Source organism: Penicillium psychrofluorescens, assembly GCF_964197705.1.
Source record: "Penicillium psychrofluorescens genome assembly, chromosome: 2".
NCBI lineage: Eukaryota > Fungi > Ascomycota > Eurotiomycetes > Eurotiales > Aspergillaceae > Penicillium > Penicillium psychrofluorescens.
The window spans coordinates 4,065,326-4,090,533 of record NC_133440.1 but is presented as its reverse complement, the minus strand read 5'-3'; the positions used below and the strand labels follow the sequence as shown (position 1 = coordinate 4,090,533).

General features: G+C 49.6%; 9 protein-coding genes and 1 non-coding gene across 10 annotated transcripts; 4 read left to right on the top strand and 6 right to left on the bottom strand.

The window, feature by feature from the left end:
• Positions 1–1,268: 1,268 nt before the first annotated feature.
• On the top strand, positions 1,269–1,363 carry PFLUO_LOCUS3712. The gene has a single exon. It is a non-coding gene; the product is annotated as a tRNA-Leu (tRNA).
• A 1,403-nt stretch (positions 1,364–2,766) lies between these two features.
• On the bottom strand, positions 2,767–4,275 carry PFLUO_LOCUS3711 (uncharacterized protein; the record flags this gene model as incomplete). The annotated part of the gene is made up of 3 exons (XM_073780986.1): positions 2,767–3,489; positions 3,541–3,931; positions 3,980–4,275. 3 exons carry the CDS (start codon positions 4,273–4,275, stop codon positions 2,767–2,769), a joined length of 1,410 nt encoding a protein of 469 aa, XP_073637787.1.
• A 1,850-nt stretch (positions 4,276–6,125) lies between these two features.
• Positions 6,126–6,977, bottom strand: PFLUO_LOCUS3710 (uncharacterized protein; the record flags this gene model as incomplete). The annotated part of the gene is made up of 1 exon (XM_073780985.1): positions 6,126–6,977. The coding sequence occupies one exon, from the start codon at positions 6,975–6,977 to the stop codon at positions 6,126–6,128; it is 852 nt and encodes a 283-aa protein (XP_073637786.1).
• A 2,230-nt stretch (positions 6,978–9,207) lies between these two features.
• Positions 9,208–9,874, bottom strand: PFLUO_LOCUS3709 (uncharacterized protein; the record flags this gene model as incomplete). Its single annotated transcript, XM_073780984.1, has 2 exons — positions 9,208–9,549; positions 9,623–9,874. The coding sequence occupies 2 exons, from the start codon at positions 9,872–9,874 to the stop codon at positions 9,208–9,210; spliced, it is 594 nt and encodes a 197-aa protein (XP_073637785.1).
• An 808-nt stretch (positions 9,875–10,682) lies between these two features.
• On the bottom strand, positions 10,683–11,653 carry PFLUO_LOCUS3708 (uncharacterized protein; the record flags this gene model as incomplete). Its single annotated transcript, XM_073780983.1, has 3 exons — positions 10,683–11,062; positions 11,126–11,307; positions 11,370–11,653. The coding sequence occupies 3 exons, from the start codon at positions 11,651–11,653 to the stop codon at positions 10,683–10,685; spliced, it is 846 nt and encodes a 281-aa protein (XP_073637784.1).
• A 1,033-nt stretch (positions 11,654–12,686) lies between these two features.
• On the top strand, positions 12,687–14,869 carry PFLUO_LOCUS3707 (uncharacterized protein; the record flags this gene model as incomplete). Its single annotated transcript, XM_073780982.1, has 9 exons — positions 12,687–12,695; positions 12,755–12,770; positions 12,820–13,318; positions 13,371–13,454; positions 13,507–13,583; positions 13,637–13,669; positions 13,720–13,859; positions 13,909–14,415; positions 14,480–14,869. 9 exons carry the CDS (start codon positions 12,687–12,689, stop codon positions 14,867–14,869), a joined length of 1,755 nt encoding a protein of 584 aa, XP_073637783.1.
• Positions 14,870–15,213: 344 nt separating this feature from the next.
• On the top strand, positions 15,214–17,002 carry PFLUO_LOCUS3706 (uncharacterized protein; the record flags this gene model as incomplete). The annotated part of the gene is made up of 2 exons (XM_073780981.1): positions 15,214–16,161; positions 16,217–17,002. The coding sequence occupies 2 exons, from the start codon at positions 15,214–15,216 to the stop codon at positions 17,000–17,002; spliced, it is 1,734 nt and encodes a 577-aa protein (XP_073637782.1).
• A 1,511-nt stretch (positions 17,003–18,513) lies between these two features.
• Positions 18,514–19,625, bottom strand: PFLUO_LOCUS3705 (uncharacterized protein; the record flags this gene model as incomplete). Its single annotated transcript, XM_073780980.1, has 4 exons — positions 18,514–18,767; positions 18,824–19,107; positions 19,234–19,469; positions 19,524–19,625. 4 exons carry the CDS (start codon positions 19,623–19,625, stop codon positions 18,514–18,516), a joined length of 876 nt encoding a protein of 291 aa, XP_073637781.1.
• Positions 19,626–20,614: 989 nt separating this feature from the next.
• PFLUO_LOCUS3704 (uncharacterized protein) lies at positions 20,615–22,287 on the bottom strand (the record flags this gene model as incomplete). The annotated part of the gene is made up of 4 exons (XM_073780979.1): positions 20,615–21,261; positions 21,318–21,796; positions 21,849–22,020; positions 22,077–22,287. The coding sequence occupies 4 exons, from the start codon at positions 22,285–22,287 to the stop codon at positions 20,615–20,617; spliced, it is 1,509 nt and encodes a 502-aa protein (XP_073637780.1).
• A 1,698-nt stretch (positions 22,288–23,985) lies between these two features.
• Positions 23,986–24,936, top strand: PFLUO_LOCUS3703 (uncharacterized protein; the record flags this gene model as incomplete). Its single annotated transcript, XM_073780978.1, has 2 exons — positions 23,986–24,168; positions 24,253–24,936. The coding sequence occupies 2 exons, from the start codon at positions 23,986–23,988 to the stop codon at positions 24,934–24,936; spliced, it is 867 nt and encodes a 288-aa protein (XP_073637779.1).
• Between the last annotated feature and the right edge of the window lie 272 nt (positions 24,937–25,208).

Here is a 25,208-nt window from a genome sequence, read left to right as displayed (position 1 = left end):
CCATCCATTTCCCCCTTTTATTATTTTTCGACTCGATTCATAGTGTACAATTTTCACATCTTTTTTTCACTTCACTTCATTACTTTACTTTTCTTCTTTCCATTTCCTGGGCGGCTGGCAGAACAGTGACCAGAGAGGATGGTGAACGGACTGACCAGGAGAGGGTGCCATGATTTGGAACGGAGTAGTTTGCTGTCGCTGTTGCTGTCAGTAGGAGCCGATCAGACCAGGTCAAACGCCCGGCCTGACGGAATATTGGTGTGAGGCAATAAGAGCAAGAAAGGAGAGAGGTTGATTGGACGATGAAAAAAGTGGCTCAAAGCATTGGTGATGGGCGAGCGAGTGAGTCGGTGACAAGCAGACAGGCAGATGGATGATGCACTCAAGTTGATTGAGACTTCTTCGCTTTGGTTGATCTTGTTGTTGCTCTTGCATATTTTCCTTTTCTTTTTCCCTTTCCCTTTGCCCCTATTTTCTCTTCTTGATCGTGTCTTCTCAATACCCGGAGTCTCAATCCCATAAATTCTTCTTTCTTGATTGTTTTATCTCTGTGTATTTTAACCAATTGGCTCTGCGAAGTATGTGATTCGCTTTCTATATACTGTCTTTCTCAGTTTCTTTGCATGCTGTTGCTGTAAAGGAAGAAAGGTTTGTAGTGTGATGTATTGCGGTGCGAGGACTCGCTCTCGCAAGGAACCTCGACTTCATCTATACCAAAAGGAGAAACTAGTTTAAGTAGGTGAGGCCAGACCCCTAAGCCTAAAGCCGACGTCTCACATCTAATATTCAGTATCCCTCATTTGTGTGTTCTTCTACAAGATGCCAATGTCAAAGTCAACGCTAAGAAGATCGATCTTACTAGTTTTCATTCCCTGGCCCAGTGCACATCCCATACACGAACGTGGACGAGCGCAGTAAAGAGCATGTGTATAGATGCCTCACTGGCACCTAGGTTTCAGGGCCAGCAATCAGTTTTGGAAATATACTGAGTCGCACCCACCCAAACTCTACCTATGAGAAAACAACCAACTAACTCATAGGTACTATAAAGCACTCCTGACACGGAGGTGAACGGGTCAAAAGGCTACAAAAACACAGACTATACTATACTTGTCTAATGAATGAGGTGCGCGACTAGCAATAGGGGTGTGCAATTCGCATGGCCCTATATTAGTACTCCACCAGTACTATGTGTGTTTACCACCTCTAGATCGAGATTATGTAAATTATGTAATATTTCAAAATTGCGAAAGTATTGTGCTATTGAAGCAAGTGTGGCCGAGTGGTTAAGGCGCTGTGTTTAGGTTATCTATGATAACGTCCGCAGTGGGAAACTTCGCGCGTTCGAATCGCGTCGCTTGCAACATTTTTTTTTGTCCGTACTCAAAAGCAATGTTTTTCTAGCCACTGTAGCCACTACTAGTCTTAACCCACGGCCCATTGAATGCCAACTTTCCGGACGACAAGATAGCAATCCTACACGAGCTGAAAGCTTTGTCCGTGCTAGATTTGCAGCATCTTAAGCAGTCTTCCCCGAGTGGAACCTTTTACCTAGTGTCCTTCGTTGCCGATAACTCGTTCCCAGTAGATGTTGGTCCCAGGGCGGAGCGCATACCACTTCCCTTTCCTCTTTTTCATGGGGTTGGACCTGTCCGCGGTGGTAGCGTTGGCCTCGGCAAGCCGCTATAGCGAGTTCATTCTGAACAGGAGTTGTCAGTCTTACTACCCATGCAAAAGCTTTCTGGAACTAGCTTACCCTTGTTGGCCCGAAGACCACAGTTTAGCAGGGCCCGAGCACCTCAAAAATCACTCTCAAGTTTTTGTCCAATTCGCGTGTCTTCGCTTTGTAGTGGGATGCTCAATCTCGGCCTTGAATATTGCTGAGATCACGATGCACATGACACTCCCTCAGCAGAGCCGTACAGATAGTCATCCAGATAGCTTCATTACTTCCCTCTTTCCGATATCTCACAGTTCATGATCTTCACCATTCCCTTCCCTGATCGCCAGTAATTCATCTTTCAAGATAAGTCTGAGTGTAGCTCGTTGTGTGAGGAAACCGTTGTAACCTGCACTGGACGAGAGATGGTGGACATCTGCATAGGCATGGGAGAAGACCCATATCGAGGGCTGGCAGGGCCCTATAGGAAAAGAGGGCGATGATATGGAGTTGAAATTCCGTAGGAGAAGGCGTCGCAGACTGACATCTTTGTATTGGTCTATTCTCGAGCGAGGAATATACATTTGTATATGTAAATAGGGGTTGCTGGGAGATGTGTGTGATCTTTTGTGTGTATATAGATGTGGAGGGAAAAGAGGAGCATGATGAAGGATGAAGGAGAGAGGGAGAAGGAAAGAGGAAGGAGGGGGTTTATATACCTAACGTGCTAGCAAACATTATTATGATATACTCCTTCGTTTTCTGGCAGGGATGCCTGTTTGCTTGTCTGCACAAACAAATAAGCAATGGACATACAGCACAATGAATAAAAAGATGGCATGCTATTCATGATAATCCTAGGTATGCATATCCTATACAAAGATCCGGGGCATGGCAGCCTGGACGCAAGAAACTAATGTATGCACGATGTGGTATCAGACGAGGAACGGGAAGCAAAGGAAAAGGACCTCAATAAGGCAATGCAGGTGGGCAGGTCCATGTAATAGGTAAGGAAAAAACAATGCTTGCTTGCTGGCTGGCAAGAAACGAACGCATCAACACAACAAGGCAGCAGGATGGAACGGATATGGATATGGAAATGGATATCAGCGCTCGTCGGGCTCTTTCTTCTCGTCGTCATTGTCATTAGAGACTTCAATTGTGGGGATGGAATGACGTTTCTGCTTCTTGGGGTCGGACTCATCGGCGTCAGTTTGGAGAGTAATAATCTCGGGCGATGATGGTTGGGCATTGTCGGATAAGTCGTGGTCGACAGCGGGCGGAGGAGAAGAGGAAGTCTCTCCCAACGGGTAGTCAGGCGAGTGAGGTCTCTGCGTGTCTTCGCTGATACTAATACTCTCTACCGAGGTGGCCGGGCTACCGCTCAACGGACTCTTCATAAGGCGGTCATCGAGGGAATTCTGATTCGGGCAGATAGCATCGGCATCCTCGTGGCTGAGACTGCTGCGGTCGGACAGCGACGTGCGAGAGTTGGCATACGAGGCCGGAAGACCGAGCGCCTCGGCAACGGCGGCTTCTTCGTCAGGGAGTTTGGAGGTGCTGCTCTCCGTGCTGGAACTGGCGTCGAAGATGCGGCTGCCGCGCCGCGAGCTCATTTCTAGGATATGGTTGTAGCTTCGTCGGGTTGGATCTGCGCGACGCTTCTTCTTCTTCTTCTCGCGTTTTGGGGATGGGCGCACGACTATCACGGGGATGGGGGATTGCTGGAGACAGTATTTTGATACGGAGCCGGGGAGTAGGCTGTGCACGCCTTTCATGTTTCGGCCACGCGTGCCGACAACGAGGAGGACCGGTTCGTATATGCGGATCTGGAGTTGTGTTAGAACAATCTCACCGGCGAGGGACCGGTTGGAACGTACCATGCGCTGGATGATATCCTCAACCTTGCCGACAGCCAATTCCAGAACCAAGCTGATGGACTTCTCATCTTGGCTATTCTTCTGGATGACTTGCTCGAACAGCCTCTCGGCCTCCTTGCGATACTTGCCCTCTTCAATAGCGGCATCGCTAGCCATGCGCGAATCCTTCTCCACCGCACGAAGACAGACAATCTCGTCCCCGTCATCCACCAACTCATCGATCAGCCACTCGAGCGCGAATTCAGAGTAATCGTTCTGGTCAGTCCCACACAGGAAGGTCCTGCTGCGCCGGGTACTCTGATAGCCCTTGTGTTTGTAATTCAGCGTCAGCGAGAAGTCGGCCGCATCCCGATTATCGAACGTATCAAAGGAAACACCTCGCTCGTAAGTCCTGCTGCGGTCAGTATTTTCGAATGTATCGTTGTGGGTTAAAACATACTTTGGTGGAGGTGGCGAAGGCCCCCGGTTGACGGCGAGGAGTTTGCTGTCCTTGTCCGCTGGGTCTTCCTTGGTCGGCGAATCGCCACGAGAGCGTCGCTTTTCTATAAAGCTCGTTGAACGAGTCGGCAATTGAGACTCCGTGCCTCCAACACTGAACTGAATGGATCGTCGACGGGGGCTGTGGGCTCGGGACTGGTCGGTCGACGCGGCCTCTGTTGCCTGTGTCGAGCTGCTGTTGGACACTGGGCGTTCCTCTGACTCGAAGGACGGTTTGGGGGAGGAAAGAGCAGACATTGTGATAGCGGTCGATCGTGGAGAATCGGATGTATAGGGAAGGTGTGTGTTGTTGTCACGCACGTGGGTCGATGGTCGAGTTTGCTGGTTGTGAGGGCTGAGACGACAGGCGCGGTTTCGAATGAACACTGGGATAACTTCCAAGAGCCACAGAAACAATGAATTCAAGTGATATAGCAAGAGCACGTGCTCAGCCGCTCTGAAGTTGCTGGCGATCCGCGCGTCCCAAGCGGCAGACCATTATTCTGGACGTGGGAGTTGGCAGCGAGCAGGGGGCACACCAGCGAAGGAATTATGCAGTTCAGAACAGTCGAATGCAAGAAAGAAAGCAGGCCAGAAGCTCGAGATGAGGAAGTGCGACTGCAGGGTGTAGGTACACCGTGAGATGAGAGGAGACGAGGGGACGCAAGCGGGCAGGCACGAGGGGCAAAGGGAAGAGGGAAGGCGGTGAGTACTATCTGATGGGTTTGCATTGTTTGCACTGTAGATCAGGGCTGCCTCCAGTTGACTAGTTTGGAGTTAGGATAACTATTAGAAGAGGGATTAACTGTTTGCATTGGATTTGTCCTATTCGAGTTATCATCGGGTACCAGTTCAGTTGTCAAGGGTCTGAATATTCCATATTATGTGGTAGCAAGGAAGGTCACCGTGGAAGGAACTGAAATTGTCAGCAAACGACCATGTTGACAACTATGTGGTAGAGTGGTAGATGCAATGCTTTATTTTCAACGATTGATGATACTATAGGAAAATAGCACCTACAGACAAGCGACATAGCCTAATCCTGTAGTTGCTAGAACAGGTCCAACCATTTATCATGCATCCCCCTCTACTGTAGTATCCGCCAGTCCGTGCGGCCATCCAAATCATGATAATCCAGGATCCCTGAGTACATAGTTCAGCTCACAACAGAACCAGTGAGTAGTGCAAACCCAACCCCGGATTAATATCCCCCATCCAAAAACAAAAAATCGGCTGAAAGGAATCGTCCCTCATCCTGGCGCGGCTGATCGGCACTCAACCATTCGGAACCGGAACGGCAATTGGTGTCGATCATGACTAGCGCAGAGCCTATGGAGTTTAGGGCCCCCTCTCCCCCCCAATTAATATATTCGATACTTCTGCGACCGAGAGTCAAATCACCTCATCGCGGGATGGTACAGATCTTAGAAACAGGATGGAGATCCCTAGATTTGCCCTGTCATTTCGTGACTTCACTGGTGTTGATTATTATTGAACTCTCTATCCGCAGTAGCGGGAATCCTGTGATGTGTATGATTATTGAGGGGTAACTCAGGAATGCATTTCCAATAGTGCCTCCAGAGAATCACACGGCCCGACGCTGGCGGACCCTGATTATCACCCCTAGCGCGTCGACTCTGCCGAGTTAACCGGGGGTTATCGGTCTTGCCCATCCAGCGGTGAACCGGGCAGGGATGGCGTGCTGGCCAGAGTCTGCGCTCGGGGCTCCGGAGCTGCAGCAGATCTACGGGTCACATGCACTGATAAGGGTTGAGTTTACTTGCTTGGTTTACGGGGCAGTACGAGTACGAGGAGCCAAAAGAGAGATGATTCTTGAATGTATGGATTGTGGAGAATGGATGAGGTAGGATGTACAGTCGGAATCAAAATTGTGGAGTCTCAACCTGACACAGAAAGGGAGAGCTGCACATGAGGGTGAGAGAAAAGAAAAACAATGTATGGATGAGTGGACATGAGACCGATGGAATGTCAAAAAGCGCCCGCTGGTATATCGTGAGAAAAGAACAAATGGTCGTCAAGTATCAGGGTATCACGGTAGAATGCAAAGAGAGACAGAGAGAGAATGGGACACAACGAGACAGACATGGTCAGTATGCCTCGATGAGAGTCTGCTCTTGGTGTGATGGTGGTTGTGAAACGTAATACCCTTGCTCTTCGAACAGATGGTTGTCCTTTAGCGATGGCAGGCTCGTAGTCTCCACAGCAGCAGCCTTCTCATTGAAGACCTCGATGGTCGGCTGCGGCGGCGAGGGCGGCAAGTTATCGTCCTCTGAATCATCGTCCGAGTCGGCCAGCAGCTCAGGCGGCGACTGGGATGCCCGCGACGGTGAGCGAGTGAGACTCAGCTGCTCCAGGTCCTCCACGTCGTCGTACTCGAAATCCGAGTCGGTGTCGTCGTCATCATCACTCTCGTCCTCCATCAATTCCTGTTCCTGGATGATGGCCACAGGCGAGGGGGCGCGTCGCCGGGGCGGCGGGGCGGTGATGACGAAGTCGCGCTCGTCATAATCATCGTCGTCGGCCTCATCCTCGTCACTGAAGTCCGAGTCCAGATCGGAGGCATCCTCGGGATCCCAGTCCTCTTCGGGCTCCTCCACAATCGTGGTGGTCGCCCATTGGATGTGCTTTGGTGGTTGCTCGTCCTGGGCTTTGGCGGCGCCGTGGACCGTCTGGTTGAACCAGCGTTCCTGCTCGTGCTCGGCATCGGCCAGATCAACCATCAGCGAGTCGAGGAGGTTGGCGTGGCCAACCAGCAGGCGCAGGTCATGGTCGGCCCGGGAAGCTTCGCGGGTCAGCTTCTTGCGGGCCGTGTGGGCGAGGTAGTAGGTTTCGGTGATGCTCATTTTCTTTTGCTGGCGCCGGCGAAATAGAGAGTCAAAGTAGGGGCTGGCAGCGGCAGCGAATGAGTTGGAGGAGGAAACAGAGGAGGGAGCTTCCATGGTGGGAGAAAGTGGTTCGGGGATTGGCGGAAGGGCTTCTTTCTATTGCGTGGATGACTCGTCGGTTTATCTGAGTCACCAGTACACAACAACCGGCGGTGAACACTAGGCAAGGAAGTGGGGATTGCCAGAGTAGGGAATAGGAATAATAATAATAATAGGCACTAACATTCCAGGCGTACGGGAATTCGAATGGTCCCTTCCCAGGAGGCTTCCAGCCCGTAATTATACCTGGCATGAGGCAGCCTCGCTTTTTGATTTTTCATCTGTCCGTTACAAACTCCGGCTCGGACATCGGAGACTGCGCGGGTGGTCTCCACCACCGACTTTGGGCCCATGACGGATCGATCTCCCTTAGGTAATGAACGGTGCCGAGGCCCCGGCTTATCCATCCTGGTGCTGAATAATGTTTGGTGGTTGTCAATCATCATTCTGGTGCGCCATTGCCATACACTCTCGCGCACTGCCGTCTCAGAAATGACAGAATCGTCGTTCAGCGAGGTCTCCTGTCCTCTTTTCCCTCGCTACACAGCACCAACAGGCCCCCATCCTGAAGGACCGCTATTAACTCCTACTTCCGTAGACCCTGGCGGGCCCCACTCGGTGCAAGCTAAACGCCGTCGGCGCACAGCAGTTTTTCATCCGGCTGACTGATGCCGCGGCTGACATAACACCGTGTTTTTGTCATAAACTTTGGTTTGCTCCCAAGGTTTCCCCGGAGCAGATTTCCAATCATTCGCATTTGCAATCCAATCGATCACCTCATTATTCTTCTAGATCTGATGATGACCATGACAATGCCAATGTTATCTCCAGCAACTCGATCAGGCCATACGAGGATTGCCTATCTCAGGCAAACAATGACACCATTTCCACAATCCCGCCGAGGAATGTCCCCTTGCCGTGGGCGCAGCACATGGATTCTTGCGGGCAAGTAGTGGGGGGGAGTTGTTTCAGCGTGGAATGTTGAAGACGTCACGGGGTGCCTCGTGTTTGCATTCGCAGACCTGATTCCCTATCCGGGTGCGCGCTGGTCTTGGCGCAAATCGTGGGTTTTCGCGGGTCGGTCGGAGAAACTGTCATCATACCACACGAGTCTATTCTCGCATCGATACCCATTTCCAGTTCATTATTAACGATGAACCTCCCCACAATAATAACCTCCACCCACCTAGCATTTTCCTTATCCAGCCCTACGCTGTCACGATCCCCGGGCCGAAGACAACTATAATTTTAGATATTCGTCCAGACTTGGGTGGAATATGGCAATCCCTATCGATCACTGTTGATTGGAGACCGTTGTTGACGCCGAAGGCTTAAATTAAGTCCGAAAACACCTAGGCTTCAACCAGTAGAGCCAAAAGAAGGAAGAAGAAGATCCCGTGAATCCCGGATTATCCGTTCTTCCTCTCCCAGGACAGTCCGCGGTCCTGTCGGAACCCGGAAACCGAACGCTCCGTGGCCCCGATCGCGCAACAAACCGTGTCCTGTCCGAGAGCCGCAACACCCGGGGGATCCACCTTCACATAATTTTTTTTCAGCTCTTATGCCCCTTATGCCCCTTATGGCCGTAATACCCGTCCCATCCGTTATGATCGACGCCGGTGCATCGATCTGACAGTGACTCCCTCGGTTTTGGCGCGCCGAGTGGATCGTTGCCCAGTGACTCATTTGGTCGGTTTATTCAGGGCTGACCCGAGTTCCACCGGAGCGGACGAAAATGTCCGGTTTTTGGAGCGAGGCCGTTATACCCGCATGTAGTAGGATGTGGAAATGTGCGAGAATCGGAGGAATTGATCTGAGATCGCTTGCCATGTCATTCTGATTTTTTTTCTTCCTGGTGGATGTTCCTGGTGGATGTGGTGTCACTCAGTTGAGTGGATACTTTTCCCGTAGAACCTCGAAGAATATTTCATTCGCATGTACGGAATAAGCGCGTGTCGATAGGTCAATTGGAAACTGCCAATTGCAAGACCCTCTCTCTAAACCATGTAGTAATTACGCAGGTACCTTGCTGCCTAGCCAAGGATAGCTTATAACGACATCCCCAAGATATACCCTTAGCCCCTCAAAAACGCGTCTCTATGAGAAAAAGGAATGATCTACTGTTATTAGACGACTTGGCATGTCGTATTCAGCGTCAACCTTGTCTTCTATTGCCTCGCTGCCTAGAGCATCGCCTTGAAAAAAGCTGCCTGGCACAGACTCTAATCCTGTACATCCCCACTCTCTATTTTCGAGCGTACACACTCAACATGTCCGTCCCCCTCGCAACTTCATACGACCGCGCAGGCTTCGTATAAAGTACCCTCCGGAAACTACCCTCTTCCGCTCCGTTAGCACACTTCTCCTTGCCATCCTCACCTACCACCCCAAAGACCTGCCCATCCCCACCCAGCGCAAGTAAATCCCAATGCACGCCTTTCAGGCCCCAAGGCGGCCCGGGCAGTTGCGGATCTTTATACAAGGGGAACTCAAGACAGATTAGCACGCCATGGCCATCGCGCTTGAGAATTCGAGCCATGCTCGCCGCCCATTGCGTACGTTGAGTCGGATGCAATGCGCAGAGGAACTAGATCATTACATGTATATCAACTCCGCACATAACAATAACAAAATGGAGAGAGGAGCTTGAACGTGCTTACTGTGTAGTCATATGCCAGATCAAATTTGGTCGTCCCGTCAACACCACCTTTACTCTCCCACTTGGAAGAAAAGAAATCTCCCTGCAGAAATGTGGCCGTGCCAGGGGAATCAGGGCTGGATGGTGATTCCCGACTGCCAAAATGATACGCAGACGGATTCTGCATCTCGGCCGCGGCGTAGTTCTCCGCTGCTTTCACTGCCGTGGCGGAGATTTCCAGCCCATATACGTCGAATCCATGCAGTGCTAGCATGACTACCTCGTAGCCTCGGCCACAACCCTGGAATTTCTCGGAGGTCAGCTAATGCTATTGCACTGTCAGGAAGACGGTAGAAGACTACTTGCTGGCACAATTGCTTTCTTCCTCTTTCCATCAGCTGTGAATGGATTGAGCAGTGCCCGTTCTTGCTCGATGGCATCTACTAATGCCGGAGATGTCTTGCCCCGATCCCAGAGGTCGCTGTGGCCCTCGTCCCATAGATTAGACCATCCGGATCCATGATCTTCTATTGGGCTTTGGTTCGTGAGCGTCTATACTTTTTTTTCTTCGTTGAATGTGAAGGGTACTGGGTACATTGAACTGCTTACCGATTGATAAATGTGTTGAGCAAGCGACTGCCCCCGCTTGGCTGAGCAGATTGACTCATTTGGCTCTATTCTTCAACCCAAGTTCCTCAACTGTTGGGCTGCAAAGATGTTGAAGGGCCAGATTAGCGCAACCCGTTGTAAGACGAAAGGATGTTCTCTTGTAGAAAAACTAGATGTGCGAGGACTAACAGGGGAAGAGTGCTCGGTGAACATCCTACACGTGACCGGATTACTGATGTAATGAATGTCTGCATTTTACAGTTGGGTAGTTATAAAATCCTAAGAACTAGTACGTCTGCGGAAGGATGCTTCAGGCGCCGACGATGTCGGTCCAGATGTCGGCTTGGATTGGTTTGGCGACAATCCGACTGCTAGACACCTGTATTTTATCAATTCCGGCGACCAGGCCGAGATGTTCAAAGAATGAAAGTATTCGCTGCATGCCTTTTATTCTCTAATTTTGCGCGCAGGTACTACAGATCAGTCGACTTAGAGACCTCCTCCCACTCCGCCAACAGTCGCAGGGTGTCCTCACACTTCTTCCTGATGCCCGCCACAGCATCAGATCCAATAACCAATTCCATCGGCCACTCCTTTTCAGCTGCGCCGTTTTCTCCCTTAACCACATCAACAATGCGCTCGACACCCTTCCTCGCATCACCAGCCTGGTTCCCATTTAATTTGTTGAAAATGTCCTCGAACGACTCGTTTAGAGCCTTGTAGTCATCGAACTTGGATGCCCCGGGCTTCTTGTTCTGTTGGCTCAAAAGCTCTGTGCGAAATGTGCCAGGTTCCACTAGGAGAGTTTTAATCCCGATGGGGGCCACTTCTCGAGATAGCGACTCGGCAGCATCTAAATCGCAAGAGTCAGAAGGTAGTCTTTAAATAAGGCAGGGAGATGTGAGATTTTGCTTACAGTGTATCGCAGCCTTTGAAGCACAGTAAGGTCCAACAGTGGGTGCCCCATCCCACGCTACCATAGACCCGATAAACACAACTGTGCCGGCCTTTTTCGCTCGCATATGCGGAAGAAATGACCTGGTTGTGTTGAGGGTGCCGAAGACATTCGTATTGAACTGCGCGTACCAGTCATCGTGGCTGACAATTGTATTTTACGTTAGTTTTTTTGCAGGCATATGAATGGAAAAGTATTGCCTCACCTGGTTTCTTCCACGGTTCCAAATTGTGTGTATCCAGCATTGTTTACCAGCACATCTACTCCACCGTACACTGCAATGGCCTCTTTGGCCTTGCGATCCAGCTCGCTTTGAGACGCAGTGACATCCAACTGCATGGTTGCAGCGCCGATCTCCTTTAGATGGGTGATTCGGTCCGCATTGCGAGCGGTTGCAATCACTTTATCTCCGCGATCCAATGCTGCTTTGACCAGTTCAGTGCCTAGACCGGAAGACGTTCCAGTGATGAGCCAGACGCGAGGAGACATTGTTGGCGTGACGGTATGGTTCTTTTATTCGCGAAGAGAAGAATGGTTTTCTTATGAATGTGGCGTAGGAAAATGATGTAAAAAATTAGCGGAAAACAAGCTCTCTTTATTGTTGATGCATTCCAAGCTAGTTGTGTTAACCCCGAAGAAGGGTGGCCATTGATTCGAGGTCCGGTGGAGTGGGGCTGACCCCGAAAATTTTCGGGATCCGAAAGTGATCGGGATCTTGGCTGATAAGCGGAGCGAGTGAGTGTGAGCGAATGGTTCATTCGATGAGTAAATTAAAAACAATGAACTAAAGAATAAAGGTCTTTTAGCCGAGATTATCGTTCATATCATCAAATCCCCTGCAATGGGGGCGGAATGGGATCAACTATGCTCACTCATCGCCGAATCGTCCTGATCAAGACGGATGGATCGGGACATGATCCTCGACGTCATGACTCCAACCGTCACCTCCAGCAAAGACGATATTAGCAGCAACACCACACTAAAACTTGATGATCGCGTCATTGATACAGAAATGGCCAGCACTCGTTAGGAAGTCCAAGCTGTTAAAATACCCTACAAATGAACATAATTAACACAATTAGCAGGATCGTAAAGTATGGCATCAATTGGCTGTTGGCATTGCCTTGAGGTGGCAAAAACTATATTCACACTTACTTAAGAACATGATTTGCAAACCCAGCTTAATTGCCAGGTCCATGATGTCTTTTGTGGAGAAGGCCTGCCAAGCAAATATGGTTGAGCGAATCAGTCTTTATACACGCTGAGCACGCTTAGTCTCCACCAGGGGAACTGCGCGTGACGAAGCTTGATTGCTCTTAAGGCAATTGTGAAGTTGTTTCTTAATCCTGCTTTCTTCCTTGTCTGTTCGCCCATATTTCATGCGGTCATGAGGGTATCATCTTACCCATGCCTCGTCCTGGCCATGACGGGCCTCGTTGTGGCTCAGGGAGGCCCGCCTTCAGTCAACTTAACAATATCCAAGGAGGGTGGGAATAGGTCTAGCACATTACTTTATGGGATAATGTTCGAGGTAAGAAGGCGTTGGAATCTTATTTACAGATCGTTGCTGACCTTGGTTATTTCATTCAGGAAATGGATCATTCCGGTACGTAGCTTCGGTACACTCCCGAAGCCCATGAGCTTACATTCCCAAGGTGATGGTGGAATTCATGGTCAAATCCTTCAAAACAACGGTTTCCAAGGCGCAGATCCCGGATTGACAGCGTACGCCCCAGTGGGGGATGCGCTGATCTCGCAAGATGCCTCGAAGCCCGTGAGCCATGCGATCACGTCCTCTCTTCAAGTATCGGTGCCCGCCCACGCGACCAAATACGTGGGCTTTGCAAATACCGGATACAATGGAGTCCCAGTCATGGCTGCCACATACAAAAGCTCTTTTTGGATGATGGGGGACTATTCCGGGACCATCAATCTGCAGCTCATTGGATCGCATAGTGGCATTATATACGCCGACCACAATCTGACGGTCGAGAGCAAAGCTTCAAAGTTTACTCAATATGAAACGTCATTCAACTCTTCTCAATCACCTGATGGAGATAATGAACTGCATTTGACTTTTGATGGATCCAAAGTTGCAGACAGCGCATTGAATTTTGGGCTGATTCAGCTTTTTCCACCGACCTATAAAGGACGGTATGCTTTGCACAGATGTCAAAAGAATCAACTATGCTGACATGGTTTCTAGTGAAAATGGACTGCGCCATGAGCTTGCTTCGTTTCTCGCAGAAGTCAACTTCGCGATTCTCCGGTTCCCTGGTGGAAATAACATGTAGGTATCGTTCTTAAGCACTTAGTCTCAACATGCTGATTAGGATCTCCAGCGAGGGCTTGGAAGTTGATACCCGCTGGATATGGAACCATACTATTGGACCTGTTGTGGAGCGACCGGGGAGAGAAAGTAAGGAACTCCCGCAAGTTCTCGACCAAAATCCATTAACCCTTGCTATGTAGGCGACTGGTTTTACCCCAATACTGATGCCCTTGGTTGGTTAACTCTCTACATTTGGCCTATATTCGTCGCTGACTATAAACAGGCTTGGATGAATATCTATGGTGGTGCGAAGACATGAACATGACCCCCGTCTTGGCCGTGTGGGCTGGAAAGTCTTACGGGGACATTATATCTGGACCAGACCTGCAACCGTATGTTGACGACATCATGAACGAGCTGGAGGTAAGCACCGACTGAAAATAAACGTGCTATGTAACTGACATAAACACAGTACCTCCTTGGAAGCCCAAAATCAAAGTACGGCAAGATGCGTGTCGAAAACGGCCGCCAGGAACCCTGGAAGATTGACTATGTCGAGATCGGAAACGAGGACGATCTTACCGGTGGCTGTGAAACCTATCCGGACCGGTTCACTCAGATATATAACGCAATCCACGACAAATATCCTCATATGACACTCATTGCGTCTAATGGAAACTACTCATGCCTGCCAAACCCGGTGCCTGAAAAGGTCATCCTCGATTTACATTATTACCGCAATCCAGATGATTTCGTTGCAATGTTCAATCTGTGGGACAACCAGCCACGCAATCAGTCCGTGATGATTGGCGAGTATGGATGTCGCAACGTTAGCAGTGCCTTGGGATCCTATTGGTCCTACATGCAGGGCAGCTGTAGCGAGGCGGTCTTTATGATTGGCATGGAACGAAACAGTGACGTTGTCCAGATGGCGGCATATGCACCTATGCTGGAACATTTCGGGTTTATCTCCTGGTCGGTATGTTCAGCACTTCACTGAAGGCAGAATATCCGGGTTTGAACTAACTGTACCTCTCCCATAGCCCACCATGTACGGCTTCGACTCGAGTCCTGGCTCCCTAACACCGTCAACTTCTTACTTTGTTCAAAAGATGTTCGCGTCGAACAAAGGCCATACCGTTCTGCCAGTAACATCCTCGTCGGACTTTGGACCGTTGTACTGGGTGGCAACAAAAAGTGACTCGGAGAACTATGTGAAACTTGCAAATTACGGGCCTGACAACCAGACCGTTCAAGTCAGTGTTCCCGGAACTAGAACGGGAAGGCTAGAGATGCTCTCCGGCGGTCAGCTCGAGAGCAACCAGCCTCAAAATGTGACTGTGCAGGCTGTTAATCAGAGTGTATTTGATGCACAGGGGAACTACGCAGTCAATATGCCACCATGGGCAATTGCTGTACTAGTTGTCTCGTAAGTTGGCATTGGAATAACTATCATGTCCATATATTTTTTGATATCGAGATCTGTAATTCTTCTTTGCACGTTGGAGGTTTCACAAATGAGGAACTACTGCAGCACTTGTCGAGGAAGTATCGGTGTAGTCTGGTTTATTACAGACCTTGCCCTGTGTCGGTAGCGGAGGCTGAAGCGGGCCTGGCCAGTCTCGGGCCTCCGAGGCTCGCGGGGCTTCGACTCCGCATTGCGTGCCGATCACCAACCAATAATTAGGTCATTTGGCAAGGCCATCGCCCATGGCCAGCCACAGGATATAAGGCAAAGCCTATCCTACCTCACACTGTAGACTTTACCCAGCCCAAAATGGCCGCCCAAGCACACGAGACGGTGCCGGGAGACGAAACCTACGGACCTGGAACCTATGTCGACAAGAGATTCCTGCCCGTACCAGAGGACGCTCACCGCATCTTCAAGTTTCTTGCTTCCAAGACACCGGGCTTCTCAAGAGACCCGGCGCTATGGGATACTGTCAGATTCGAGGGCCGCCCCGACCCCATGATTCCTGGTCCCATGAAATCTCCCGTTGTATCTGCCGCTCTTCACGCCATGTGCGGTGTGGTCGCCAACGAGTTGATAGAGATCCGAGACGAGAAACCAGCTAGCAGTTCTGGCGTCACTGTGAACACTGACCATGCCGGTATATGGCTAGGAACAACATTCACCGCGTACGTAAACGGGACCGACCTCTCGAGTTTAGCTCGATCTCGATCATTGGCAAACATCTTCGATCGAGACTTCGAAAAGGGATTCGGCAAAGGGCCTTTGTCTCTGAGGGCGACGGCGCTGTACCCAACGAAGGACTCGAATGTGTGGTACCAGCTACACGGGTCTTTGGATGCGAAAAGAACACTCAATTCAATGGGTATCAACATGGATGTGTCACTCAAATCGGTTTCGGAGGAGTACGACTATATTCGTGAGAATGTACAGAAATGGAGCCCGGATGAACTTGAGATGCACAATGTGAGGCATGGATTGTGTGGTAGTATTTGCTACTCGCCTGAAGGGTGGAGGAAGACAGAGATGGGCAAAAGACTGGCAGAATATCCGCTTGTCAACTATACCCACGAGTCCTACGCAAAGCCAACTCCACCGGTACCTTATCCCAAACTTTCTGATCGGAGACCCTTGGCTGGGATCAAGGTCCTGGAAATGGTTCGGATCATCGCTGGCCCAACCATCGGCGTTACTCTAGCTTCGTACGGAGCAGACGTTATTCGGGTCAACTGCAGCAAACTGGCGGACTTGAATGTGAGTTGCGGAATGATTCCCATTCTTGACGGAGACACTGACTCATGTCTAACAGGTCCTCCAATTGACCCTCAACGCAGGGAAGCGCACAGTTGATTTAGATATCAAAGATGAGAAGGATATGGCTCGTCTCCAAGAGCTCATTGGCGATGTCGACGTGTTTGTTCAAGGCTTCCGCTACGGCTCACTTGAAAGGAAAGGTCTCGGCCTACGAAGTATGCTTGAAATGGCCGCCAAAAGGAACAAAGGAATCATCTACGTTGATGAAAACTGCTATGGACCGGATGGCCCCTTTGCCGAGCGACCAGGTTGGCAGCAAATTGGCGATGCCGCCTCTGGAGCCTCGTATGTTATGGGAAAGTCTCTGGGTTACGAGGGAGGCACAAGTGTTCTTCCGCCTCTCCCAATATCCGACATGACCTGTGGCCTTGTAGGCGCTTTAGCAACGATGTTGGCTATCCGTGACCGCGCGCAGAAAGGAGGTTCTTACCATGTGGTAAGCTCACTTGTGGCTGCAGATACAATTTTACTTGATGAGGCCGTTGGTCTCTATCCTGTTGAAGTTGTGCAGCAGACTCTGAGCCCATTTCAGTTTGAGCGCAGCTCTCCGGATCAGTTTGTTTCTGAGATTATGATCCAGGTAATTGACGGTTGGAAGCGAGTTTTCCCAGAATATGTGGCTCAAGATTCGCCCTTTATGGCTAGGTTTGATGACAGTCCGTGGGGACGACTGGATGTGTTACAGACAGTTGCGAGACTGGATGACAGCGAAGCAACCCCTCACTGGAAAAGCCCTCCGGTGCCAATCTGCTATCATGCCAGTAACATGAACTGGGCTTAAGTAGCCTTACGTATATACATTGGGTCATACCCAACGTATGTGAATGCAAATAACTAAAAAATCAAATCCTGCTTGAGGTTTTCGGGGGTAAGCACGACTAGTAAAAGCTGGCACACTACTGTATGCCGTATTCAAATCCAAAATCCTACCTACTGTCACACACTCAGGGGCAGCCATTTAACTGACTCCAAGTCCGAGGGCAAAAAGCATACTGGTCGAAATTGCTGTAGCATTGGACAAGTCTTCAAAACTTCAAATCAACGAAATTTGCTGAATGAACCACTTCTTGATTCCAGCCGGCCGGCGGAGTCCACTCATATCTGCGAGGATACTCACCTACCATGGTCACACGCTCACCTTCTGGTAAGTACATAACGCTGTAACTGTCCGCAATACTACTCTATGCAACGACCCGATGTTGAAATATGTACAAATGAGCTACACTACATGCTTGTCATCTGTTTGCTTTCCAGTCTTGATGCAAACATCAAGGTTACACAATCTACTTGTAGGGCAAATAGCCTTCAGATTGCTGTATCTAATTGCTCCGTTTACTCCCCACTAGATTATAGAGGGTCTCACTGTGGCACGCATAAAAGACTGGGTTTCCCTGCAAGATGGTGACCTTGTTGCTCCTAGCGTGATGCGTGATATTCTGCGGAACTAGTGAAAAATAGATCATACTTAGAATCCAACCATTTCAGGCAATTCGCATCCTGCAGTTAAGCGGTTTTGATGTAACTTCTTGCAGTAAGCAAAAGCCGCAAATTTCGAGGTCCTCAGCCGCAGCTTGCAAATGTTTCCTGCAATGGTCGCACAAGACATTCAAAGTTTGTTTGACGAAGCTTTCGTAATTCATCTGTTCGTCATGTTTAATCTCCATGTCCAGAAGCACTATATATGGTCCATCGGGTGCCCTCACCCAACATCATCGCTCGTCCACTCACTACTCTGGCTCTGTAAAACCACTCGTTCAGTGTTATCCTCTCAGACATGGCTGCTCGGGCTCTTCTCTTGATGTTAGGTCTCACAACTCTGGCCATTTCGAATCCAATCGATATGAATCCGATGCAAGTCGTGCCTACATGTAAGCAGTCTTAAAACCATGCCCTATCTCCATACGGATGCTGATCCCTAGGAATAGGCAATCTTTACTATGCCGTGCAGAATGGAGATACTTGCTGGGATATTATCTCACGTAATGAGAACACCATCTCCATGAAACAGCTTCTGTGCTGGAACCCAGACGTCAATCCCTCGTGCTCGAACCTGATTCCAGGACGATATATCTGTATCGGGGTCGGCAACAACGGTCCTGCTTGCTAGGCGGCTTTTGTTACATCTTCGTCTCCAGTGGTCATACGTCTGATTTTCTGGATTTGGAGGAACGCTAGTAAGGCCATGTTTGGATGGACTACCAAAGAAGTAGAACATTTTCAATGTACTCAAGTGGCTGTGTTACACTTTTTACCAATGCGAGATTTGCTTTGTTTCCTGTCTGTGTTCAAGGTCTATGCTCCGTTCTTTCGCCAAGCATCAATCAAGAACTGCTTCATAGTAACTGGCTGCACATCTGGAAATCGAGCATTCAAGCGACCCTCTTTGGGCAGGTCAAAGACCCGATTGACAGTAAGCCGGCTCACTAGCGCAGTGACTTCCTTGGTTTCACTTTCCGCGTACTCCGTCCCATCCGGCATCGGTGGTACAGTAACATCCCCGGAGTTGATCCGGTCAAGACTGTCATAATGTACTTCAAAAGGGTTTCCTGCGACAGAATTCACTCAGTAAACCGCAAATTCAAAGAAAATTCCATAAACTCACCACAAATTTCCTCGGACATGCTTATGAGCTGGTTATAGGTCACTTCATCGCCAACAATGACAGTGAACTCCGACCATTCATCCAGATCAAGCAGTTTGATCATGTAGGTGGCCATGTCAGCCGTGTATGTCATACAGATCACGTCGTTGCCATCACCAGGAATTGCTGCTTTGCCTTTGGCTATGTTTATGCCGAAGGTATAAGGTTGGAGATTGGTTTTGACATGCGGCATCCCCCAATAGTCCATAAAGAAACCAGGGATAACCCGGGTATACTTCAGCGAGCTGGATTTGAGGCGATTAGCTGCGCCTAGCCAGTATTGAATACTCGGATCCACGGGAAGGAGGCTTCGGCGTATGAATCAGTCAATATGATCTCTCAATTCTTGCTGACATTCAGTGGGAGCTTACTCGGCGGTTTGGATGAAAGAATATTCACTGGGGATGAATCGTTCAGTGTATTTGGCTTTCTCTGCAGCCTCTATCAAGTTCAGCTGAGACTGGCTGGATTCATCTGACACAAGACCGATCGCAGAGATGATTGTGTGAATGTTGTGGCGCTCCAGTTCTGTTGTCATAGAGGCAATGTCATCGTAGTCGAGTTGGACATGTTGTGCTTTCTGCAAAACAACATCCTGTCTTCGCTCCTGAGAATAACTTAGCATCAGACTCGAAATCATGCTCTGCTCCAAGCTACATACACTGCGGGACAACACAACGACCTTGAATCTGGACTCCTGCACTAGCTTTTCGACAATGGTCTTGCCCACTCCGCCGGCACCTCCGGCTACTGCGACGATCATGATGGCGTTAGTAGTTTAGGATTCGCTAGTATATATCGCTGATAATTTGAGGACGAAAATTGGGTTGGAGGTAGTAGGAGTAAATGACAAAATCCGGGTTCCAAGCCGGGAGATGCCAGTGCCCCACTATAGGTTGCCTTGCCAATTAACACCCCGTTGTATAGTTACCTTTCTATATTTTAAGATGAATAGGCAATATAGGATATAGAACAGCTCGTTCCTACAAATTCTCATATAGAAGCCCCTCAGTCGAATCGAATTTAAGCTAGGACTAGACTCCGACATTTCTTTTCGGGCTTTCGGGCTTCACTTTCTCACATATCGGCGATTCCTCCGGCTATGACTAATGACGGCCCAAACGGCAGGAAAGCATATAAAATCGCACCTCCCACCAACTACTCCGCGATATCTAATCTCTCGCAAAGAACAAGCATCTCAGCTCGTTCCACCTTCTTCCTTTCGCCCCGGTCTATTTTCCTTTCCAGGCACCATCAAACAACCGCCACCATGTGTATGAAGGCTCATTGCTCTACCTGCAGTAAGTTTCGAACACAATCCGTCTTCGCTACGAACAATCGCTTATTTATTGTCCAACAGACAAGGTCACCTGGTGGGGCTGCGGTAACCACATCCCCAGCGTGATGGACTCGGTGCCGGAGAGTGAGTGGTGTGCTTGCGAGCCTAAGGTCGAGAAGGATGGGAAGAAATATCCGCCCAAGGCGGCAAAGGCTGGTTGATTGCATTGATATGAGGCGTGCTAAGCCGAGAGTTAGCGAAGGTGCTTTATAGTGATTAAATTCATCAAAATAGATGAGAATAGTATGTGGGTGCAGAATCAATTCGTTCCATTTCTCTACTTTAAGAACAGGATCCGAGATCTAAACGTTGTCTATTCACAAAAAAGCAACTCCAGGCTATACGTGCAAACACACGAACCCTTTATGCTTGATTGTACTATTAGCCTAGGTAACAATTCGCTCAGGCATGCTTCATCCATTGTTATTTACACCCTTTTCGGCATTCTGCTGCCCAGACGGAAGATATCCGAACGCCTTGATTTCCGCTGCCATCTCCCGAGCCCGCTTCACGGGATCCCCACCCCGGGAAAAGATCAAGTCGATATCTTCAAGACGAAGATTGCTGGTCTCTGGATAAAAAAGGTAGACGATGGGGATAAAGCAAAAGTTCGTCACCATAAAAATCAAATACGCCTTCCACTGAATGCGATCGATGATCACCGGTGTGATCATGACCACGGTAAAATTCCAAAGCCAGTTGGAACTGATACCAATCGCAGTGCCCTTGGTGCGAGCCTCCAGGGGTAAGATCTCGGGAACGTACACCCATGGGACTGAGTTAAGGGACATGCCGTGGATCAGCATGTACAAGAAAAAGAATGTAACGGAAGCAGAGGCGTATGTTTTTCCATTTGGCTCGTGCACCTGCGATAGGAGAGCTGCAACGAGAAGCATGCACACTCCCAGACCGAAAGAGCCTATCATCATCGTTTTGCGACGTCCCATTCTGTCCAGCATGAAAGCTGGTAAGAGAGAGCCTAGCATAAACATGATTTGGATGCACCCGCCAAGAATTTGAGAAAGCCGGTCACTTAGCCCGACGTTATTCCTCAGAACAGCTAGAAGAGCACAAAGTTAGTAGAATTTTGTCACACTTCCAGCATGGCCAACTTACTGGGTACAAAGTATACCACGAGATTAATTCCACCAACCTGGTTCATGAGCTGGATGCCCCAAGCCAGAAGGACCCGCTGACCCGTCTTGACCTCGTCGTTACGGAAGATAGTCCAAATTGACTTCTTCGTGGCCGCACTCTCAAGCTCAATGGCTGCTGTGATTGCTGTACGCTCGTTTGCTATGTACTCATCGTTTTCTTCGCGGTCATAGAGGGCACACAAGACTTGCATGGCTTCCTTCTCATTACCATGATTCATGAGCCAGCGTGGAGACTCCGGCAGCCCGAACACAAGCGCAATGACAAAGATAGCAAAAAGAATCTGCGTGGCAATTGGAAGCCGCCATGAAATGGGCCCCCCAACGAAGGACATTCCAAAATCGAACCAATAGGCCATGACAATGCCAACGGCGGTAAAGAGGACCTCGGATGAAATTAGTCGTCCTCGCGTTTTGCCTTCACACATCTCTGCTTGGTACCTTCATTCTACAATTAGCATGGGTGTCCATTGGAGCATGCATCGTAACATACATTGGAACTGTGGATGTCTTCAAGCCTGTACCAGCACCCGTCACCAATCGCCCGACAATTAGATGCGGTACAGTACAGGCAGTGGTTTGCAGTATCGCACCCACAATAACCACGCCCATGGCCAACCAGATCGTCCTGCGACGGCCAAGGGTCTCGCCAATGAAGAAGCTGACTGGACGCTACGTCAGTGATTGTTGAGCAAACCCTGGACACGGACTTTCAACTGACCAACACACCCCAGGAGACAGCCCAAATTATAGCAGCTAACAATGATACCCTCCTCCGTATCGTCCGGGTAGTTAAACTGCTTATTCCAGTCTTCATTGTCGACAATGCCACTGAAAAGGCCCTGGTCGTATCCAAACAAGATGAAAGCAACAAGGCAGCAGGACGTAACGGCGACCTGAAGGGATTGACCTCGGCCATACCACGCACGCATGATGGGCAATAACGGTGTGTAAAATGCGCCAGTCTCAAGTACTTTGTATCTTGAGAGCTTTGATTCTCTTATATGGCCGCGATGGAGGTACCCAATGACAACTGTAATAGAGAAAACGCGCACCGCGATCGATGATCCTGTCGCGTGTCCAATGACATTCCAGATTCCATTCCTGACAGTGGGCCGCGGAGATTCCAGTGTTGGATCTGGGAGGATCTGGACTCCATCCATACCAGCGCAAGTCCCATCATGCCTAGCAACTCGGCAATTTAGCCACTTTCTGTCCCGAGTATCGGCCACGGCTCAGTAGTAACCGATGGGTTGTACTTGCGGTGTTAGATATTGTCGATCCCGCGGTTGGCTTGCCTATTTGAGAATTCTCTCACAAAAGGAAGGCCTAACCCTGTCTAGATCTCTGTCTGAAGAATTATGTAGCTGGAGAAGATGGGTGTAACTCATAGTGTATCTCAGAAAGTCCGGCTTTGGATTTTTCTGGTTCTATAAATCAAGGAATGTTACCTAAAAAAAAGGTCAACCACAATAACGCTCAATTCTGAGACATCAACAACACAGATTCCTCCAACGACCGACGCAACTGCTCCTCTGCTGCAACATCCATCTTCGCTTCTTCATTGAGTCGGCGAGTTCTCCGTCTGATTAACTTTCGGATTTCACGAACCCTGTCGCACAGATCCACTCCCGTAAACTGACATGCGGCATCAGCGGCGTCCTTGATTTCTTCTGGGATCTATTGTCTTTATTAGCTATAGATCAGGCAATAGTTTCTCCCAAATGGGATTGTACCGGGATACAGCGATGGCGCACACCAATGCAATATTGACAGGACGTAAACCCCCGACCCCAGACGCAGACGTGGCTGGGGTATTCTCCCATCCGGAGGAGACAGCGTTGACAGGTCACACCGCGAATGCTTGGGGGCAGGCGACTTTTATGGCGCTTCTGGGGAGTCGATGTGTCTGCTACAGGACGTTTTGGCATCATGAGGAGGCACCGAATATGGTGTGTATAGTGTCTAACATTCATTCTCGCATTGTCGTAGAAAGGACCTCTATAAATATTGAGACGATTAGACATTTGAAAAATGGTACGATCGTAGTAAAGAAACTCCGTTGTTTTATAGCGCGAGTTGTTAAAAGAATATCCACGGTCAACAGTGACTGCATCACGGTGCAACGCCATGGATTTCAAACAAAGACTTAGATCTTGCTTCGGTATCTTTTGATGCATATCCTGCCAGGAATTTGAAACATTGCTATACATAATGCAAGACAGAGACGGCCTGAAACAGCATCAAACAGCTTCCTCTTGCATCTGCCACACTCTGTGTCCATTTCATACTTCCAAGTTGTGCCAGGGCGATGCCAATATGGATTACGTAAGATTCGTTGACACCCGTGTTCCGCGCACTTCATCACCTGCGCCAAACACTTCCGTCGCCCCCTTTGACAGGGCTGTTGCATAGACTCACAACCGGAAGGTCTCATCGCAGTGGCCTCTTGCCAATCACATTGAGCGAGGCGAATTACCCTCACTTTTTCGGCTCCCATTCTGCGCACATCTTGAGCCAATTGATTTAAGCGACTGTATAACGCAGACATCGATGCTCGGTGTAATTGCGCGACTCTCAAAACCACTAAACGGTCTTTCAAATTGTCATATATCTCCACTTAAGGAGCCATGTCAACGGTACCTGCTCCCGCTGCCCCGACAGCGAATCCGTCAGCAGTTACATCTGCCCCGCAAATGGCAGACGCGCAAAATGCAGCCCAGTCTGGGAATGGCGACCTGGCGCCTGTCAGCTGGGACTCCGAGATCCAGCTTGTGTCATCACTAGCAAAGCTCCAAGAACTAGAACGGAAGGTAAGCGGGCTTCCCATTACTTTACTCTCGGTCCCGTATGAATCAGGATGGAAAGAATAATCCAAGTTAACATCCTCATCCCAGATCCATGAACTACGCGCAATTCTACCCCAAGGACTACTGGAGCCTTTAGTACCAATCTCCAATCCCGACAAAGCCACAGCTGACAACACCATCTCATCATCACCACACCACCTACTAAGCGACCTGAACCAAACAGCTCGCGCTCGCATCGCCGACATCGAGCAGTTCCAGTCCATGTGGCGTGGCCCAGAGCTCAAGCCCGTCTGGGCACACGTGGAGTCCCGGATCAGCGAGTCGAATGGCCAATTACTGCAGTCCTCGGGGATGTGGGAAAAGGATTACGATGAGCTGCGAGAGGAGCTTCTCAAGGAAGAGAAGGAGAAAGAGGAGCAGCGACTGCGTGAGGAGGAGGATATTGAACGCGTGAAGGCTCAGTCGACGGAGGGTCAGTGGCAGGCTGTTCTTGACGGGTTTATTCAGAGGGATATCCCCGGTGTGCGCGTTATTAAGGGTCATGATCAGATGGAGATAGCGGTGGCACTTACGCGAGCAGGCATTTTCTTTTTGATTCATGGGTCCAGTGAACCTGATGAGACTGAACCTGATGAGACTGCCATGCCTGATTGGCAGATCTCGAGCAAAGTTGCTCCTGGGAAATCGCGGACGAAACTCGAGGATGCTATATTGGGCTGCTTGGGCTCGCGGCCCCGGAAGTGGGATCTGGCTTTCTTGCTGGTGCGTTGAGAATCGCTCTCCAAGAACCATACCCATACATCAAAGCTAACTCCTTGAACAGGACATGATCGCCTCATATGCAGATATAAAACAGACACCATGTGTCAAATGCCAGCGCCTAACGAACAACGCTGCCCAGCTACCAACCCTGCGCCGCGCCCAACCACTTCAACCAACCAGCGAACCACGCATTTTCGCCTTCGACGCTCTACATCCAACCTGCGCCTGAATATACGCAATACATTACTCTATATTCTAATGTTCTCATCGCACAAAACAAA